The following is a 15000-nucleotide window of genomic DNA, read 5'->3' on the forward strand; positions in this document are numbered from 1 at the left end:
TCAATCGTAGGAAAAATAATGGAAACTATCATCAAAGATGCTATCGAACATAATTTAGAAAGTAACTGTTTGATAAATGATAGCCAGCATAGATTCAAACGGAAACGTTCTTGCGTGACTAATATACTCGAATGCTACAACGCAGTCATTTCGAATTATGACAAAAGAAACCGTATAGATTTAATATATCTAGACTTTGCAAAATATTTTTATACCGTCTCCCTCGAAAGACTACTTACTAAATTAGCTTCACACGGAGTAAGTGGTAATCTATCAATTTGGACTAGAAATTGTTTGAATGATCGAAAACGGTCGTTTTAAATGGTAAAACTTTTGGATGAAAAAATATTACGAGTGGAGTTCCTCAGGGTTCCGTTCTTGGGCCACTTCTATTCATAGTATATATAAATGATATAGACCACGGACTAATGCCGCGTCCACACGGTCGAGCTGTGCCTGGCAGACTTTGCCCTTATGCCACGTCCACACGGTCGAGCACTGTCCGCCGGGCACGAGGGCTTTGCTCGACAACGGGCAATTTCAGCGGGCAAACCATCAAACTGTCCGTTCCCGGCGCCATTTGCGGGCAGTGGATGGAGGGCTGATATCTCTGCCAAACGCACGAGGTGAGTTGCGAGCAAAGTTAGCAAACCCGCTCAGTACAGACCTAAGTTATCTTACCACCGTGTCCGCACCTAGTACTAGTGTATACTGGTCTCGACAAGACACCGTAACATTGATTGATTTATACTGAGTTCAGGAATGTTTATGGAATGTGAAGTGTTTTGATTATAAAAATAGCGACAAACGTGCTGCAGCATTGAAACACATAGCACAGACAATAAGCAAGAGTGAGAGTCATATGAAAAAAAAAAATAGCTTCCCATTAAAACACGTCTTTGTAACCACTCCCGGCACCAGACATGTCTCCGTGATTTCTTGTTTTTCTTTTTAATGCAGGCAACAATTATATTGCTGTAAAGTGCTACCTTCTTTCCAACTAACCTCCAACCACCATCGTCAGCCGTGTGGACACCTTCGCGGGCAGAGTCTGCGGACTTTGCCCGGTAAGGGCAAAGTCTCCCAGACACAGCTCGACCGTGTGGACGCAGCATTACGGGCAAAGTCCGCAGACTCTGCCCTCGAAGTGTCCACACGGCTGACGATGGTGGTTGGAGGTTAGTTGGCCGCAAGCAGAGGTTGGGAGGGAGTGGTTTAGTGCGGTACGATAACCATGGTTCCCGCCATACTTGGAAAGAAGGTAGCACTTTACAGCATTATAATTGCTGCCTGCATTAAAAAGAAAAGCAAGAAATCACGGAGACATGTCTGGTGCCGGGAGTGGTTACAAAGACGTGATTTAATGGGAAGCTCAGTGACAATCCTACGTGAATTGCAGGATGAAAATGAACAATTGTTTTGCAACTACACGAGAATGAACATAAGCAGCTTTTCTGATCTCCTTTTAAAAGTGGAGCCATATATACAAAGGCAAGAGACAAACATGAGAAAGCATGGCACCAATAACACGTCATGTCGAGACCAGTACACACTAGTACTAGATGCGGACATGGTGGTAAAGGTAACTTCGGTCTGTACTGAGCGGGTTTCCTAACTTTGCTCGCACCTCACCTCATGCGTTTGGCAGCGATGTCAGCCCTCCATCCACTGCCCGCAAATGGCGCCGGGAACGGACAGTTTGATGGTTTGCCCGTTGTCGAGCAAAGCCCTCGTGCCCGACGGACAGTGCTCGACCGTGTGGACGTGACATAAAATCTATTGTCTCCAAATATGCTGATGATACAAAATTGTGCGGGATGGCAAATGATCACTTCAATCAATTAGATATTCAAGATGATTTAGATAAATTACAGCAATGGTCTGAAATGTGGCTAATGAAATTTAACACAAGTAAATGCAAGTTTATCCACATAGGTAAAAATAACAGTAAGTACGATTACAAATTATTTGGAATTTCGTTAACAAAGGTGGATAGTAAGAAGAATCTAGTGGTAATTATTAGTAACGATCCCAAATAATCTAAGCAGTGTATTTTAGCCTCTGGGAAAGCAAATAAGATTCTAGGACTGATCGCGCGATCTTTCGACTTCAAAAGCTCATCTCTCATTAACAAACTATATAAATCGTTAGCTCGTTCACATTTGGATTATGCTATTTCTGCATGGTCGCCGAATCTCATTAAATACATTGACAGATTAGAGAAAGTACAAATGAGAGCCACAAAACTGATTCCAAATATAAAAAATAAATCATACGAAAAAAGATTAAAACATATGAATCTGTTTTCCCTAAAAAAGCGTAGACTCAGGGGTAACTTGATAGCCTACAAATATTTAACTTTAAAGGGGATTGACACCAAAATTGACAATTCTTACACTGAACTAGAATCTGACAAGAAATAAGGGTCTCAAACTGTCAGGAAATAGATTTTATTTGGAAGTGGGTAGAAACAACTTCGCCAACCGTGTAGTTAGTGTTTAGAATAAACTTCCTGCAGTGTAATGCCACGTCCACACGGTCAAGCAGTGTCCGTCAGTCACGAAGGCTTTGCCCTTGTACGAGCAGTTTCAGCGGGCAAACCATCAAACTGTCCGCTCCCGGCGCCAATAGAGGGCAGTGGATGGAGGTCTTCCGTCCCTGCCAAACGCACGAGGTAAGGTGCAGGCAGATCCACTGACTACCACGTTATTAGTACACCATGTCCACACCGAGTGCTAGTGCATATTGGTCACGACAAGACACTATAACTTTGATTGATATATATAAATCACATGAATGTCTGTGGAATGTAAGGTGTTTTGATTACAGAAATAGAGACAAACGTGCTGCTGGTGTAATGCTTTGCCTCATATTTGTCTCTTGCCTCTGAATGTAGCTCTCCACTTTCGATATACAAGAATATAAAAACTATGTCCATCCGCACGTAATTGCGGAACAAAGTTTCATTTTCCTCCTGCAATTCACGTAGGATTGTCACAGAGCTATCCATTCTTTCACGTCTCTGCAACCACTCCCGGCACCAGACACGTCTCTGTGGTCTCTTGTTTTTTTTTTTTTTAATGCAGGCACCAATTATGATAGAATATAGTGCTATCTTCTTTCGAAGTATGGAGCGCACCATGGTGATCGTACCGTAATGAACCACTCGCTCACAACAACTGCTGGCGTCCAACTGCCCTCCAACCACCACAGACAATTGTGTGGACATCTTACGCGGGCATAGTCTGCAGACTTTGCCCTGCCAGGCACAGCCTGCCAGGCACAGCTCGACCGTGTGGACGTGGCTTAAGGGCCTATCCCCCTTCCCCCGGCTACAACTCGATTCATCGTGGCTGCACTGATAGTCGTTCAACTCCCCACCTCGGCGAATCGGCTTGTTTGCGCACCAATTCAACGAGCGAGTCCGCCTCGAGCTTCGAAGCCCGAGAAGACTGCGCCTGCGCTGAGCGGCCACGTCGGCAGTTTTGGGGTTATATATACCCCTCCTCCCCTAACGACGAATTTCAATTAATTTCCCAGTAATATTAAAAATAGGGGTGACCACGCTACGGCTCCTCTAGCCTACGGAGACAACCCCCCCCCCCTGTCCCAAATTCAATATTACAAAAGCAAACTGGGAAATGTATCGCACAACAACCAACGTCAACATCACAGGGGATAATATGGATGACAAAATATCAAATTTAACTATTTCAATCTTGAATTCAGCTCTTAAGCATATACCAAAAACCTCGATATTTCACAAGCATAGAGTTCCTTGGTGGACATCAGACTGCAGAAAAGCACTTTGCAAGCGGAATAGGGCTTACCGAACTTTTAAAAATAACCCAACTGCACCCAATTTCATTACTTTTAAAAAAGCGCAAGCAGAGGCTCGCAAAACAATCAAACAAGCCAAACGAAAGTCTTGGCACGACTACATCTCAACAATAAACACAAACATCTCTCTAACACAAATCTGGTCAGCCGTCCGAAGAATCGACAGCAAATATACACCGAGCATAAAGACCCTGACCATAGGAAATACATTTGTAGATACTCCCACCGACATCGCAAACACAATAGCAGACACTTTTACACAAACAAGTAACACAAATAACTATTCTCCATCCTTCCTACAACATAAACGAAGACAGGAAGCAGAACCCCATACACAGACACACCACGACTACAACACTCCCTTCCAACTACACGAGCTTGAACAAGCCTTAAGCTCGTGCAGAGGAACCTCTGCTGGCCCAGGTGGGATTAGGTATGAGATGCTGCAACATTTGAATTCAATCTCTCTCTCTCTCTCTCTCTCTCTCTCTCTCTCTCTCTCTCTCTCTCTCTCTCTCTCTCTCTCTCTCTCTCTCTCTCTCTCTCTCTCTATAAAAAAAAAATTACTAGAATTATACTACACAATTTGGATTAGTCAAGAATTCCCAAAAACATGGAGACATGCCCACGTCATACCTATTCTCAAAAAGGGGAAGGACCCAAAGAGTCCTTCCTCTTATCGCCCTATAGCTCTTACCAAGCCTATGCAAAGTATTAGAACGTATGGCCAATAACAGATTAGAATTAATTCTAGAGTCTCAAAATTCAATAGTTTCTGCCCAATGTGGTTTCAGGAAAAATAGAAGTAGTCTTGACCATCGGTCAACATAGAACAAGACATCCTCTCAAGTTTCGAGAGGAAAGACTATCTTGTTGCTTGCTTTTTAGATTTAGAAAGAGCCTACGACATGGCATGGCGACGTGGTATCCTCGAAAAGTTCTATGCACTTGGTCTTAGAGGGAATCTCCCTATTTTCATTCAAAATTTCTTAAAAGAACGAACATTTTCGGTTAAAACTCAAGGTCATTTTTCATCAGTACGCACACAAGAAAATGGCGTACCACAGGGAAGTGTGTTAAGTCCCACCATATTTATGTTACTTATAAACGATATTCTACCCACTCCACCTCGGAACCTTAAATACTCATTATACGCTCACGACGTCGGAATCTGACATTCCTCATCGAACGCAAAGTTTTCCGGCTCTCGCGTACAACTTGCCCTGGACTCGCTCCAGGACTGGTCTGACAAATGGGGATTTAAGTTTTCGGAACTAAAGTCAACAATAATTGTATTTTCACGCAGAGCCCAGGCAGAAATAAATCTGCAATTACATGGTAATCCCATTCCAGTACAAAATTCAACCTTTTTCCTTGGCCTGAAACTGGACTCCAGGCTAAACTGGAAGGCCCATGTAGTTGATGCGTGCAACAAGAGAATTAATTTGCTACGTAAACTAACGGGTACAAATTGGGGAGCAGATAGGAAATCCCTGCTAATGATTTATAAGTCCCTAATTAGATCTAAATTAGACTATGGGTGTCAGATTTATGGTTCGGCAACACCAACCACGTTACAACCCCTGAACATCATCCAAAACAAAGGCCTAAGAATTGCACTTGGAGCATTACGCTGCACAAGAATAGAGAGGCTGGAAGTTTAAGCAAATGCCCCCCCCCCTCCACTACAGGCGCGAAACACTAACTCTTCGATACGCCGCCAAAGTGTTCCGCAACCCACGACATCCCTGCAAGGAAGCAATGAACAAACACGAGCACTTTACCAACTCCAGCCTAAATCCCCTTTCCATCAGGATCCGATCCTTGTGCGAGCAGTACTCAGTGCCACTGTGGTCGATAGAAAAGTTGAAGACCACATCCATACCACCATGGAAAACCAACACCCTGAAGATCAACACAAATGAAGATCTCAAAAAAAAAAAAAAAAAAAAAAAAAAATCTTCTAGCATAGAAGAACTCCGTCAGAAGACGCTGGAAATCATCAACGGGTACAATGATCACAGGGCACTGTACACGGACGGCTCCAAGTGCGGCCATAAAACGGGGACAGGGTTATACAGCACCAGAACCCGGATGATGTTCAAATTGCCGGACCATACGAGCATTTACATCGCCGAACTATTCGCTATATACAAAACGATAGAAAAAGCTCCATTAGACACACATAGTAACATTGTCACTTTCTCAGACTCACTAAGTGCATTAAAATCAATCAAGTCTGGTAACCATATGGATAATTTTCTCCTGGGCAAAATCATTAGCACACTGTCGACGACCAACAAGTCCATTACACTCTCTTGGGTTCGCAGCCACATTGGGATCTTCGGGAATGAGAAAGCGGACACCTTAGCCAAATCTGCCTAAAAAAAAGACTCCATTACAGACATACCCCTGGACAAAGGAACCTTCAATTCTATTCTTAGGAAACAATTACACGCCCACTGGCAACTCCAGTGGGAGAACCTTCACATCTCACACAAACAAAAGGAACACATAACAGACTGGTCGACATCATACAGAAACAACAGACGGGAGGAAATCGCCATAGCAAGACTGAGGATAAACTCGACCTACCTCACCCACCTAAACCCATACATAAACGGCGTATTTCCTCCCCAATGCAACACCTGCAACACTATACTCTCCATAAGACACATACTCATCCACTGCTCAAGATACAACACACAGCGCCAAGCGCTTGTACAACACTATAAAGTTAAAAAAATTCAGCTAAACACTACAAATCTTTTGACCGATGACCGTTTACTTATTGACAAAGTAGTATTTTATTTGCGCACAACAGGACTATTGTGGAAATTATAATGGTAGATTAAAAAGGATCGCAGGTTCACAACAGGCTTAATAACCTCATTATAGGTCGATAGCCTTAAAGATAAAAAAAAACAACAACGACGAATTAGAACTTGATCAGAAGACGTCCTGCGAAGACTAACCACTGCCATGCCAATCCCAAGTCTTAATTACCTCCAGTCGCAGGCTACTCGACGTCAAGTCTTCTCGTCTTCACTGTTCTCAAGAAAGCCATCCGAGTGGGCCGGAGCGGTTCGTCCATACGCACCCGAACATTGCTACTCCGTCGTTACGATACGGAGGTTCAAAGTGCTGAGCACCTCGTATCAGGTGTTCCTTTCATCAGCATTTCATTGTACACTTTTGATGGGGATCGGTGCCACCTGCGTAGAGCCGGTGGCCAGGGCTGGTTGCCGCCGTTTGGCCCCCAACTCTTGGGGTTGGGGGGTGGTCCCACGACGTAGACGCTGCGGCTCCAGGTATACACGCACTCACAAACATTGCAAACCACGGCTATTCACACAACACTATACCCGACATCTGGAAGCATGGTAAAATAATCACCATTCCAAAACCGAACAAAGATCCAACAATCCCAACATCGCACCGCCCAATCACACTTCTCTGCACCCCCTCTAAAGTCATTGAACGCCTAATACTTCAACTTGTCACACCACACATTCCCCTTGCTGACTCAAAACACGGTTTTAGGCCACTACACTCCACAAACACTCTTCTGATAAACCTCACACAAAGAATTTTAGATGGCATCAATTCAGATAGGCCCCACCACAGAATACTTCTTATAACATTAGACATTAGTAAAGCTTTTGATGCTATCCCCCGCCACAACCTAACCAATAAAATATATAACACAGACATGCACAATAACACCAAATGATGGCTGGCCAATTATCTGGCAGGTAGGAATGCTTACGTGTCATATAATGGCCAATCATCGCACATCAGAAACATTAAGAATAGAATACTACAGGGCTCTTTTCTACCCCCCACGCTCTTTAATCTATACATGCATGACTTACCCACACCAGACACCTCAGAAATACAAATCTCTTCCTACGCAGACGACATAACAATCACATGCACACATCGTAACACAGACAAAGCTGCAGAAATAATCCAGCCATACCTTGATACACTCAACACATGGTTCATCACAAACAGACTCAAAATAGCTCCAACCAAATCTACAGCAACACTTCTCACCAACTGGACAAAAGGACACAAATACATACCTCAGATCTACATCAACAACACTCTAATACCACACAAACACACCGAAAATTCTTGGTGTAACATTCGATACATCCATGTCTTTCAAACAACACATCACAAACATAAAAAACAAATGCACACCTAGACTTAACGCACTTAAGTCAATCGCTAGAACAACATTTGGACAAAACAAACTAATACAACAATATACAAACAATGCATACGCTCAGTGATGAATTATGCGAGTCCTGCATGGGCTCCTAATCTCAGTGAGACACACCACAACACCCTTCAAATCATACAAAACAAAGCCCTAAAAACAATTACAGGCTGCACAAATACAACACCTACAGACCATTTACACCATGAAACAAAAGTCCTCAAAGTCAAGGACCACCTCGACATGAGAGGCACACAAACACTTGCCGCAGCCACCACAAACACATCACACCCGCTGCACTACATAGCAGAACACCCACACACACCAAGAAACATTAAAACAACACCCAAAGACCTGTATCACACACAGAAACTCTCTTCTCTTCCTCCACAACCACCAAATACCAGCCTCCGGAAACATATTCATAATCATATCACTCACCTCTCCATTAACACACTGAAAGACAACACACTGCTGCATGCCAGACCCCCTGATATCCACCCTTCTGAATCCTCTCTCCCACGAAAGGACAGAATCTACCTGGCCAGATTGCGGTGCGGCCACCACCCAGCACTTCTAAGCTACCAGAAGAGGCTGGATGACCGCATTGTGAACAGCTGCCCAGGATGTAACACTTCACCCCATACCATACAATACATAATGGAAGACTGCATTATACACAATCATGCACGCAAACAACACAACATACACTCTATAAAGGATTTGTGGGAAAACCCAGTTTCGGCTGTGGCATTCCTTGGGGAGATGGGACTGCTCGGACAGACAGTCTAGGGAACGACAACAACAACAACAACACTTTTGATGGTTTAATATGTATTCATAACTCTTTTAAATCCCTTAATTCTTTTCCGTGTTTGATTCAAACCCCAGTAAATCTAGTAGCACCCGAACTGGTAATACTTTTAAGGGCCGGGAGAACATAATTCCTCGTTCGCCTTTACACAGAGGCAGTGCAATGCAGTTCAGTTCGAAGCTTTAAGAGTTGTTTAGATAAACATTTAAGCAAGATGCTTTAATGACTGCCATTTCTTTTGTATTATTTGATTATTTGTTTGTTATTATTTGTCTGCTCATTTATTATTTGCTTGATTTTTGTTTATCATTTATGTCAGTTTATTATAATTTACTAATCTGTTTATCAGTTAATTATGCCTACGTATTATTTATCTTATTTGTTATTATTTATATTATTATAATTTTTATTTTATTTTATCTAATTTTTCATCATTTATAAAAAAGAATCGTATTCGACCTAGTTATGGACCAAAAGGTCGCCTGTCAGCATGCTCCGCCTTTGTAATTCTTTGTAATCCTTTGTGTGTGCCTGTGCGTTTGTGTGTGTGTGTGTGTGTGTGTGTGTGTGTGTGTGTGTGTGTGTTTATTTTATTACGATATTTTTCTTTATATATATAACAAGCACCTGGCTGCGCCAGCCATGGCTACGCCGTGGGTGCTTGGCCTGCGGCACTGCTCGCGCCCTAGGGCTACGCCCTCTTGCTATACATTTGTAAAAGGTCAAAATAAAATATGAGTGATTAAAATCATGTGTTTTATTAGTCATCTTTAACTTCTTCAACTTAAAGCCGCCAGCACTACTTTTTAGTAGGAGAAGATTCTCCCTCGTCGTCGTCGCTGCACCTCTTGTTGCTCTGAGTGGTGGTATCTCTGTTCACTTTTAGCATCTTTTTGACCTCTTCTATTTTTTGGTTAACTTCCTCGATTTTCTCTTCCAACTCCTCCTTGATAGAGACAGAGAAACTGGAGGCAGGGTCGACCTCTTCTTCTCTTTCGTAGCACAAATCGTACGACGCGGGCAGCAACATATCTACGGCTTCCTCTTCTGAGATCGTGTACACTTCTTTGGGTATCTCGACAATGCTTTGGTCAGGCTCTTCTTCGGCCAAAGCAGCTTCTTGGTCGTCAGAAACTACGACCGCTTCAGGAGGTTTATCTTCTTCTGAAAGACTCTCAACGAAAAGTTCTTTATACACGCAATTGCGTGGTAGTTTCATCCTGAAATCGTCGTTCACTTTTTCCCAACCTGTGTATATAATGAGAGAATTCCAGCTTGTAATTCTTGAGCAGGCGACATAAAGTTGTTCGTGGGCAAAGCACTGTGCAGAATCAAGCAATATTCCACACCTATCAAATGTCTGCCCCTGAAATTTGTTTATCGTCATCGCATAACTAAGCTTAACAGGGAATTGTTTCCGCTTGAATGGTATAGTGGTATCAGTAGACTCCAGAGTAATTCTCGGGAGTAAAACCTGTTCACCCCTGTGTGTACCGCCTAAGATCTTTCCGACTATGATATTTTTTTGAAGATTAGTCACTATTACTCTGGACCCATTACACAACTTGGGAGGGCATATATTCCTCATAATCATGATGACACTTCCTACTTTCAGTCTCAACATGTGAAGAGGGAGAGAGAGGCTCGTTATGGCATTGAAAAACGATGTCTGAATGTCCGTTACTTCTTCCATTGCAGTGTCACCACTCATGTACACTTTCTCTGGTTCTTCAGACTTATCGTAGACCATCAAGTTTATCCTGTCGACATCATCGTTTGTGGGGGAAATGATAGCCCTCTTCTCGAAATATGCAGCATTCAGGTGATTTTCCTCGAAATTATCATAGACTTTGTCCACTAACTCTTTACGGGTCTCAACGACAATCCCAAATTTCTCGGGAAGTATTACGGGTCCACTCTCCCCTCTCCCCAGAGCCAATAGATTTTTCGCAAATATCTTGTTCTCTGCGTCATCTGCCTTGAGTCTCACGTTACGTGTTAGTTCCAACTTTAAAAGGTCGTCCCAGAAATAATCGTTCCTCCCCCTCTTAACTGGGAGGATTTGACGAAAATCTCCCGCACAGACAAAGACTATCCCCCCCATAAACCTTCCTGGAACACCCAAAATGTCCCGAAGGGAAACATCGAGAGCAGCTAACGTGTTCTTGTTTGCCATCACAACTTCATCCCAGACTATTAGAGACGTCATTGATAGGAGCTTCGCCAACTCTGAGTTTTTCTTGATGCTACAGGCGCACACTTCGTTGTAATCCAGTAACGGGATCTTGAACATGTTATGTGCAGTTCTTCCTCCATGCAAAACAGTAGAGGCGATATCCGATGAAGCGACAACCAAGGCAATTTTTTCCTGAGAACGAACAGTATCCAGTAAAATGTTGAGCACGAAAGACTTTCCCGTCCCACCTGGAGCATCCAGGAATATCCCATTGTGGCGTTCTCGATGCAAAATAGCACAGTATCGTAACAGAGTCTCTGTTTGCTGTTCAGAAGAAGAGACTTCTCCTTCACCTCTTCTGTCAACTTCTCTTTGTTATAGGCCTTTTCTCGGCGTATGATGTTTGATGTTTTCTCGCCACATCTTGAAAGTGGTAGCCCATATTGGGTGATAGAGCCCCCTCCGCAGTTCCACACATGTTCCTGGATATCATCTAGAGCGTCAAGGTAAATTTCATCGTTGTATTCCGTCGCTTTTTGGCGCTGCAGGAATTCACTGGTGAACAAATCTTTGGCCTCTTCCCAGATACCTGACTGGTCCTCTAACTCCGAAAACACCAGCATGCTCGCATAAGTAGCTCGCAACTGATTGCGGTCATTAGTGTGGTTGATGATTTCCAATATAGTTTTCTTCCAAGTTTCTTCGTCGTTTAGGAGTCCCATCGCTTTAACGGCTTCTCTGTAAGAGGGGTAGATCACCCCTTCAAATGTCCGAAGATCCTCGTAAGACGTAGGCCCCTTTACGTGTGTTAAAAGTAGTCTCAAATAGAAGAGCTCGACAGTTTTATTTGTGACAGCACGTATCCTTCCCAGAGAAGATGCTGTCGTCTTTCTTTCTTCCCAGACACTGCTAGTGTTATTAAAAACAAAGTGGATGGGAAGCTGATTATAATATAGGCCTGCTGCAAATTCTTTTCGCTCACACAGTTTGAAGAAAGGTGTCAAATGAGTGTCTTTAGAGGTTTTTCTATCGATCTCCTCCTTAGACGCGTTCTCCTTGAAAAATACCGCGTTCTCTCCTCCTAGATGCAAATCAAGAGTTGCCACAGGGGGGTGACTTCTGTGAATCGCAAATTTGAAAATCTTCCACGACGCCTCATTCGCATTGACGAATCTTGCCTCCTGGAATTTTCTCACTTCATTAACATCTTCCCCTTCTTTCGTTTTCGAAAACAGAATGCGGTCACATCCTTTGTTGACGTACTTTGTAACGTGGGCTATGCACTTTATATAATTTGAGCACTCAACATTTATGTGCGCGTTATACTTTAAACATAGGCACGGGCTGTAGGGGACAACCCATGAATTGTCAACTTTGATTTTCTCTCCCTTTACTTTTTTCTCGAAAGAGTGGCCTCCTTCACCTACTGCTCTCCTTCGATACAGAGGGTACCCGTTGTTCCCAAAGTACATGTCGCCCCGCACATTTTCGGAAAACCCTTTCCACACAATGCACAATGATTTGGAACCGTACTTTCCTTGACAACATAGTTGGGACTCGTCGAAACCTCTACAGGGGCCGTGTATCATGTTTGTTGCCACAATCTCATATAAGCGCGGCTCTTTATTTTTGTCAGGTATCTCAGCTGATATCACCCTAGAGACCAATTCGGCAGTAACGTGGCGTTCCATCCAAAGAAGGATATGAACATGAGGGAGACCTCTTTTCTGCCACTCAACACTCAGTAGGTGTGCCTTAACGCGCCCAAACACGTTTTTAATTGTCAGATCGTCCATCAGGCTGTCCACTTTCAACTTGAAAATCCGACTAACAAAGTCAGGGCGGTCATACATCCGGGAGGTGTCACAACCGACAGCCTCCACGGCTTGTTTCAACTCTTCCCAATGAGGATTCATTGTAAAGGTGATAAAAAAGTCTGGAGACCCGTAAGACGACACAAAAGCCAAGGCGTCTTGCTGCCGCGCTTTCATGTATCTTGGGCCCCCAACAAATGAAGCAGGGATAATCACCCGTTGACCCGCCTTTCGGTTATCCCCGTCCCCTATAAGAATATCAGCGCGCTCTTTCCGCAACTCCTGTTGATTGTGTTCGATGAAAGACAACCTGTCAGACTCAACTTTCACGTAATTATCCACAACAAATTAAGAACATAAGAACATAAGAACATAAGAAATAAAGGAGACTGCAAAAGACCATAAGGCCTACACTAGGCAGCTCCGTATCCATCACCACCTGTCATCCCCATCCATAAAGTTATCTAATCGTTTTTTAAAACAACTGATAGTTTCAGCGCTTACTACGTGGTTACTAAGTTTATTCCATTCATCGACCACCCTATTTGTAAACCAATTCTTGCCTATTTCCTTCTTAAATCTAAATTTGTCCAGTTTATACCCATTACTGCGAGTCCTGCCCTGTTGTTTTATTATGATGACCTTGTTTGCATCACCCTTGTTATAGCCTTTGATCCACTTGAACACTTCTATTAGATCACCCCGCACTCTGCGTCTTTCCAGAGAGTGTAAGTTTAGGTGCCTAAGCCTCTCTTCGTAAGGCAAATTTCCGAGTCCTTGTATCATTTTGGTCATTCTTCTCTGTACTGATTGTTGGAAAAGACGGGCCCCTTTAGTCACATAATTGAAAACACCTTCTCTTTCCATGTAAAGAGAGGTGTAGTACATGCAAGAATGACCGACATCTCCATTGGGAAACAGGAGAGGGTACTGAAAAACATCGTAGAAGAAGTTGGTGTGACTCATAAGTCTGAGACTAAATTTTGAATCTTCCTTTGGGGAACCTATCACTATTTCCAATGGGTCTCTTGAGGGGCCCAAATTAACGATGGCTCCCACCTGCGAAGAAGAAGTGGGAAGGTGATAGACTCCTTTATGTTCGCGGGTTGTTAGATTCTCAGCGGCTTTCAACGTAATAGACACCTGGGGTAATTTGCCATATTTCTTGACGAGAGCTTCCATGAGCTGTTTAGCCGTCTCTAGCTCTTTCAACATCCCAGACAGACACGCTTTATGTTTTGCCATGTATTCGTAAAAGTGTATGTACTCTTCTCGTTCTCTGAAAGAACCTTTTCCTCCCTAGCTCGTCTCTTCTCCGTTTCGTTCATTTTCCCCTTGCCATTTCCTGACTCTGAAAAATGTTGAACCGCCAGAGTGCAAAGTTTAATCTGCTGATCTTTCTCGTGGTAGAAATAAAGATCCAAGAAAGAATTATTCTTCCTCCAAAATGGGTTTTTCTCAGAATTACTGTCATGATCAAAATGCACGTCTTTCGCAGTCAAAGACCCCTTTTTTAGCAACCCGGGCTTCAATGAGCCTAGTCTGTGGTACACTCGTCCCTGAATTTTGTAACACAGTGCCTTTTCCCTTGCGTTCTCCAGCTTACTCGAAGTCGCAAAAGATGTGAAAGAAAACACTAAATTGAAACCAGCGATGTTTCAAAAAATCTTTCAGAGAGAACGGTTTTACCTTCGTAGAGCTCTCTTATTGCCCCATCCTTAATATCTGAAGGCAACAATAAAGGAGTTTGACCCAAGCTGCAACAGATTGTTTTGTTTTCTCGTTTCCACAGCAAAGCTGAACAGACTTTAGATTTGAAATCCCCCAATTGGCCGATGTGATGCGGAAAAGTTTGAACAAAGTTTTCCCTAAGAAACCCAAGCAACTCCTCCCTCACAGTTTCTCGCGGGTCGGGATCTGGCTCCTTCAAATGACGTTCGGATCGTTCTTTTCTCATCTTGTCAAGAACATTTTTCTCTTCCTCTGAAAAATCCCGAGGAGTCTCTCCAAATCGCAGGAAAGCTTTCACTTTCTTAAACGCCTCACGTCTCTTCCTTTTTTCGGCCCGCAATTCTCGCGCTTCTTGTATCTTTTGGGCCTTTTCTTCTCTTTTGAGCTCCCGCAGTTC

General features: G+C 43.3%; 1 protein-coding gene across 1 annotated transcript in view; it reads right to left on the bottom strand.

Moving 5' to 3' along the window:
• The window catches only part of LOC143041586 (uncharacterized), a 21627-nt gene extending 7510 nt beyond the window's left edge, over positions 1-14117 (bottom strand). Inside the window, exons 1-3 of the mRNA XM_076213596.1 lie at positions 13759-14117; positions 11307-13182; positions 9919-11250 (exon numbers count right to left, since the gene is read on the bottom strand). Coding sequence (XP_076069711.1) covers positions 9919-11250; positions 11307-13182; positions 13759-14117 — 3567 coding nt within the window. The remainder of the gene's footprint in view (positions 1-9918; positions 11251-11306; positions 13183-13758) is intronic.
• Positions 14118-15000: the final 883 nt, after the last annotated feature.

This window comes from Oratosquilla oratoria, chromosome 31 (genome assembly GCF_046742065.1).
Source record: "Oratosquilla oratoria isolate Oo_2021 chromosome 31, ASM4674206v1, whole genome shotgun sequence".
In the NCBI taxonomy this organism is placed as follows: domain Eukaryota; kingdom Metazoa; phylum Arthropoda; class Malacostraca; order Stomatopoda; family Squillidae; genus Oratosquilla; species Oratosquilla oratoria.